Source organism: Buceros rhinoceros, unplaced genomic scaffold, assembly GCF_000710305.1.
Source record: "Buceros rhinoceros silvestris isolate BGI_N320 unplaced genomic scaffold, ASM71030v1 scaffold38928, whole genome shotgun sequence".
Taxonomy (NCBI): Eukaryota; Metazoa; Chordata; class Aves; order Bucerotiformes; family Bucerotidae; genus Buceros; species Buceros rhinoceros.
In genome coordinates, this window is record NW_010428107.1 from 1099 (window position 1) to 7567 (window position 6469).

The 6469-nt window shown below is 56.6% G+C and overlaps 1 protein-coding gene across 1 annotated transcript in view; it reads right to left on the reverse strand.

The window, feature by feature from the left end:
* Positions 1-305: 305 nt before the first annotated feature.
* Positions 306-6469, reverse strand: part of DRC7 (dynein regulatory complex subunit 7) — a gene marked incomplete at its 5' end in the record, with an annotated part of 8877 nt that continues 2713 nt past the window's right edge. Inside the window, 8 exons of the mRNA XM_010142154.1 lie at positions 306-396; positions 525-664; positions 1588-1782; positions 2553-2663; positions 3706-3816; positions 4574-4789; positions 5572-5798; positions 6252-6380. Coding sequence (XP_010140456.1) covers positions 306-396; positions 525-664; positions 1588-1782; positions 2553-2663; positions 3706-3816; positions 4574-4789; positions 5572-5798; positions 6252-6380 — 1220 coding nt within the window. The remainder of the gene's footprint in view (positions 397-524; positions 665-1587; positions 1783-2552; positions 2664-3705; positions 3817-4573; positions 4790-5571; positions 5799-6251; positions 6381-6469) is intronic.

The window sequence follows — 6469 nt, forward strand, 5'->3', positions numbered from 1 at the left end:
GGTGGGGGCAGCTTCTTAAGCAGTCCTTCCAGCCACGGCCTCGTCCAGCCTCCGTCTCCTCGTGGGGGAACCACACAAGAAGACAGTTTGGCTCTCGCTGTACTTGTGGATGGGCCTTAACACAGCAGAGGGAAAAGAAAAAGCCAGCGGGATGCTACGGGTTCATTAAAATCTCCAGGACCCTCCACGAGGACAGTGAAGGGTTTACTGCAGGCAAGGCGGAAAACCTGCCCACGATTTTTCCAGGCTGCTTCCAGCAGGCTCCGGCACCAATTCCCAGCGCCTGGTGTGAAGGAACGAGGGAGTCAGGTGTGCCCGAGGTGCTCAGTGAGGCGAGGGTCCCTGCGCAGCCTCTCCACGAGAGCAGCGTATTTCTGTGCCACTGTCTGCTTCTCCCTAGAACAGGAAGGGGCTGTCAGAGACCTGCCGCGGGAGCGGAGCCGAGTGTTGCGCAGGACAGCTCCAGCGCTGGGGGCTGGCCTGGAGAACCTCCCCGAGTGCTCCTCCGGCAGCCAGAGCAGGACCTGCTGAGCCGCAGCGCTGCCATGTGGATACTGAGCATGGTTTCAGCGCGACGGGCCAGGAAGTCCTCCTCCTCCTCCGCGCTGAGCCGATTCTGGTTTGCGTGAAACCACCGGTCCTTCTCCCGCAGCTCTTCCACCGCCTGTTAGGGTGCAAACAGAAGTTGGGGTAAGAGGGAGGAGAGCGAGGGGCAAAGGCAGACAAAAGTGCAACTCAAAGTCCAGAGAGCTGAGGTGAAAGATCCACAGCTGGATCTGGATCACAGCTGGGGGCTGGTTTAATTTCATGGGAGGCAGGAAGTTCGAGATGAGATCCCACAGAACAAGAAGAATCAAAACATGTGGAACAGCGAGAGGCAGCAAAACCTGCAGGTGTTGCCTCCCTGAAGCCCAGAGGCACTGGAGAACCGAATCTCCAGTAAGGTGGGAGACCTGGCTCTGACAACTCCCTGACAGGAGGGTGTTAGTCTGGAAAAAAGGAGGCTGAGAGGAGACCTTATCACTGTACAGCTACCTGAATGGAGGTTGTAGAAAGATGGGGGTCAGTCTCTTCTCCCAAGGAACAAGAGATAGGTCAAGAGGCAACAGCCTCAAGTTGTGCCAGGGGAGATTTAGGTTGGGTATTCAGAAAAACTTCTTCCCTGAAAGGGTTGTCAAGCATTTGAAGAGGCTGCCCAGGGAGGTGTGGAGTCCCCATCCCTGGAGGGGTTTCCCAGCCGTGTGGAGGTGCTGCTGGGGGACAGGGAGCAGGGGGGACCGGGCAGTGCTGGGAACAGGGGGACTCGAGGAGCTGGAAGGTCTCGCCCAACCCAAATGGTTCTGCGGTTCTGTGGAACCAGTTCTGATTGAGACAGGGACTAATTTCCCCCTGGAGCTGTTTTGTCCTTTAATTTCTCGTGCTTACAACAGCCACAACCAAAGATACACAGGCACGTCCGTGGCTCTCGTAAATTGATGGAAGGAGGTTTGTTTCCTGGTTGCTGTCACAATGACACCTATGTCACCCTCCTGCCAGCACAGAGGAGCCCCCGGTCACGCAGACGCCCGGCAGCAGAGCCAGCGGTACCTTTTCAAAGCGAGCCTGGATGATGTTCGCTTTATTGACCAGACGTTGCTTCCAGTCCGCCAGGCAGTCGTCCCTGAGGCGCAAGGCCTGCTCCGCCGTCACCCTCCCGCTGTGGCCACTTCGGATCAGGAAAGGGGCCAGGTAATCCAGACGCTGTTCCTCTGGTCCCGGGAGCTCACCCTCCACCGTGGTCTTCTGGAGGAGAAAGGACAGGGGGAGTCACGGTCCCATCAACCTGCTCCCCAAACACCCTGCGAGAAGGCAAAATGAAAGCGAAGGGCAGAACTCCTCCCCCGCGGGGGGAAATAGCGCTGCTCTTTTTTCCGACAGTTTGATCGACCCACAGCTGTGCTCCAGCTTTGCACCCCAACCCCTGCCCCACGCCGGCTTTATCCTGCGGTTTATTTTCTATCGTCCTTCCTAACGGTTCACGGCAGAGGGGTCTCCGGCACACGGTTGTGTGACCCACTGGGGTGCCGGCAGGGCCTTTGGACGGAGGGCACGGGGGATATTCTGAGTGATCCCACCCGAGGGCTGGCCAACAGCAGGCTCCTGGGTCTGTGCCCCTGGACAAAACTGGCTCCGAGGAAACCACCGATGCGCACCACGTACGGCCGTGCGCAGAGCTCTGCCTCACCAATGGGCCCTGGCTAGGGAGGCGCCCTTTGGGCGCCAGTTCCACCGTCCCTGCGATCAACAGATCCGCATGAACTAGACAGAATAAACCAACAGGCCCCCGCGGCGAGGCGGGGCGTCCTGGGAGCTGGGGAGGTGGGAGCAGCATGGTCTCACAGGTTTCACAGGAAGTCAGCTGAAGCTGTGCTGACTTACACCTGCCGGCGATTCGGCCCCGTGAGCTTATCGATACTAAGAGCTCTTTGGAAAGAATTCCTCAGGCAGAAAAAGCTCACCCGCAATTTCTTTGTGTCCATCTCACAAATTCTGGATTAATGAAGTCCACCTACCACGGCCTCGTACCGCTGCCTTCTCCCTTCACTCCTCTCCGCGTCATAAACTGAAACAGACAGCTCAACAGCGGCTTCTTCGTTCTCACGGATCCTCAAAATATCTGACACCTTCCGGAAAGATCAGAGGACAGAGCCCTCAGCACTGTGACACGCCTGAGCTGCTGACAGCACAGGCACTGCACACGGGATTGGCAGTGACGAGGTTAAGGCAGAAGATGGACACAAACACGTTCGCAGCCTGCTGACGGATCAGGCCGACTGCGGTCTGAGTTTTAGACTGCTGCTGTGAGTGAACCTCTGGAACACAACTAGTGCCACGAGCTGGCCAGAAAACGCTCCTGCAGTCACAGTCCTGCCGCTACGTTTGAAACTGCGCTGAGAGCTTTGGGCTATTTCTTAGTTTTAACAGGATATACCACACAGGAAACACGAATGTTGTGGCTGTTGGTACAGCCAGACTGAGACACTTGGCATGAGGTCACAGTGAACTACCTTCAAATTCCTGAAAAAAATGGATTTTTGCAACCTGCTCCTTAACAATTACCAGTATTCTGTGACAATATCATTGAGCGTTGCCTCTGCAGCTCCTCTCGGAGCTCTTCTTTCTCACAAAAACATTTCAAAGCATAAACCCCAGGAGCTTTGGTTGTATTGATTATGAAGTGATGACAAGGAACACGGGTTGGTGCCACTGGTCATGGTGGGATCAGCAGTAACCGCAGTGTCTGTCATCCAGTATTCCCCTACAGTGGCTCCCACAAAACGTCCCCTTCGGACAGGACTTCCTGGGAATGCTGGAAACGCGACACAGCGCTACACGCGACCTCCTCTCTGCTCTCCTTCCCAGGCAAAAGGCGGGTTGTTGCCGGTGCCCCCACTCATACCCCGTCCTTTCCTTCAGAACTGTTTTCCTCCCAGAGAATGCAGAGGAAGAGCAGGAGCTGCGGAGCATGTGACTCTCCATGGATGAATTGAAGTGACATCTTTACTGAACGGGGAACCTTGATAATCCAGCGTGGAGACCAGCTCTGTAACACCAGAGCTTCAGATTTGGCACAGCTGATGCTGAGGATGCTTTGGCAACCAGTCAGCTGAAAGCGCTCCCTGCCCGCCCAGCTCTGACACGCGTGGAGACTCCCCGCCCCGCTACCTCTGCTTCCGACTGCCAGACTCGTTGCTTCAGCTGCTTCTCTTCCTCTGTCAGCTCCTGCAACAACTTGTACAGCTGGAGCAGCTTCTTGTCCTGCCCCGAGGACCCCGCCTGGAAGCAGAGAAGCTGGTGAAAGACAGCAGCACTCCCTGGGTGCGCAGGACCAGGTGCTGGCTCCATTCTGCTGGATCAATGTACTGACACTGATTTCCACCACGGGAACATCTAACCCACCGTCAATCATTTAGTATTAGACTCCCTTTCGATCCCGCGTCTTGCTCTGCCTCTGTAGGGGGCACTCTGGGGAATGCTGTGACCCCAGAAGTCCATGGCAGAGCTGGAGCTAGAACCCAGGATGTCTGCTGCGGCTTCACTGCTGTATCTCTTCTTCAGGAGGGAACAGTGGAGCAAATTCCGGCTTCCCTGCCACAAACCTGCAGGACTGAGCCCAAAGGCCCCTGGCACCGCATCTTGCCAGCTGCCGGTGGCTGGGTTTCCAATCCCTGGTGGCCAAGCGCGGCTTCACTGCTGTATCTCTTCTTCAGGAGGGAACAGCGGAGCAAATTCCAGCTTCCCTGCCACAAACCTGCAGGACTGAGCCCAACGGCCCCTGGCCCCACATCTTGCAAGATGCCGGTGGCTGTGTCTACACTGCCTGATGACCAAGCCCCGGCAGACGACAACATGCATGGCTGGAACCAGCCTTTCATGCCACACAGCGTGCCCAGTCACTCCCTGCATGGCAGTGTGTCTCCAGGGACACTGAACACCCCTGGAGGCTGGCCGTGAGGGAGGGGTGTGGCAGTTCACCTTCCCTTTGTGCTTTGTCATCTAAAAAACTTCAAGCTACAGCAGCATGTCTCCATACCTGGTAGGTGACGCACATTTCTGGGGTCATGACAGCTTTGTTCCCTGTCTTGTCCCTCGCCAGCACTTTGAAGAACTCCTTCTTTGAGGCAGTCATGTAATTCTTCTTGAGGTGGTACGTCAGATGGATCCTCTCCTCTGAGATCAGAAAGATTCGTTCCGCCACGTCTTCATCAGCAAGCTTGGCTGGGTTTCTGAGGAAGCACTCCTTGATTTGCTAACGAGGGTGAAAAGAGGAGAGACAGAAGCAGGTGAGACCCCACAGAACGCTGGCGAGATTTGGTAAATCTGGTAAATTTGGTAAAAAGCCAATGGGGCTTTTCTGCCTGGACTACAGCGCATCTCTTGGCCCACGGTCCCACGGTTCTTCCCTGTGCCTGAGGAGAAAAGCACAAAGCTGCTTGAAGCAATGCAGAAGTCTCGTGCTGGTGGAGCCGAGTGTGCCCTGCCAGCCCAAAGGCAGCCCGGGTGCCTCCCTCAGCTGGCAGCGCTCCGTTCCACATGCCCCAGCACAGGGAAGGACAAAGGAGCATGCTGGGTGCCGGCCCAAGGGCAGGCGGTTGCCTGGCTCTGTCTTGGCAGAGGGAGCGTCTGAGCCACGCTGCCAGATGGCGGATCTCCTCCCTCTCCTGTCCTCCAAACCAGACCCGGCTAGAGGGAGGTACACGAGCTGCATGACAAAGCAGCGACGGGCACCGAGGATGTGCTTAGTCTGGGGTCAGAACATGAAACTAGTTGACTGTTTTTTAGTCTGGTGAAAATCTCATTCCAAAATGTTTTTTCTTTCCCCTGACATGCACTTTCCAGGTCGTGATGTCCCAGACTGTGGCTCTCTGTCAAGGGACTGTGACACAGCAGCTGAACGGGGCTCAGGCAGCCTGGCTGGAGCACTGCCGCGGCTGTGCCCGCTGGAAGGGAACCACAAGCCCTTGGCAGTGTGTTTTGCACGGAACAGCTGACACAGGGACAGCAATTTCCCTGTCCCTGCCTTGCCCATACCACTATAGGCCGGGAGCTGACATCGGGCCTGGTGCCAGCCAGGTGGACTTTCTTTCCTCTTTTGCCAAACTCGGTGTGCCGGAGGTGCAGGAAGTCATCCCGCCCCACGAAGTACTCGGTCATCTCGTTAGCATGTTTCACACGTTTCTGGAGGCCATCGACCCGCGCCTCACTGTAGAACTCCATCGTCTGGTCCGCCGCTTGTTCCAGCGATGTGTAGGTGTGAGCTAAGGACGTGAGAGTGACACGTTTTCAGGGTCAGCATCCGTGAGAGGAGCCTGAACCCTGCTGCACCCAAACCAGGAACAGGCACAGCAGCCCCCAGGGTGAAACGCTGCTTTAGCAGGACAGTCTCTGCCCCAGCCGCACGACACTGAGAGACCAAACATAACCCTAAGGAGAAAGTTCCTACTTCTACCACCTCTCCTGGTAAAAGTCAGTTCTATCACCCCGGGATGGGACAGGCAGGGACGTTTCTCCTGCTGTGCTGGGGGCAAGCACTGTCTAGGACTGGAAGCCAATGACCCAGTTCGCTGCTCTTCCCTGGAGACTGTGTGATTTACTCGGGCAATCTGTCCCACGAGCTCACTGCCCCCCCAGCTTTGGGCTTGTGCCGCTGCTCAGAGGGGTTCCCCTGAAGGCCCGTCAGCTGCAGCTGCTGCCTGGGTGAGCTGCGATACCTTTCAGGGCGAGGAGGCATCCGGGGATGAAGCGCTCCGTGGTCAGCTGGGTTTGTTTATTCACTTCCCTCACATCCAACCTGTCTTGGCGGTTTTCGAACCACTCCCTCACCTCCACTACTTCAGTACCTGGCAGCAGACAAACCCTGTCACCACCTTGCAGCACCCTGATGGAGGTGGTAAAGGTTCACCGGATGAGCTCAGGGTCTGGGCCGGCA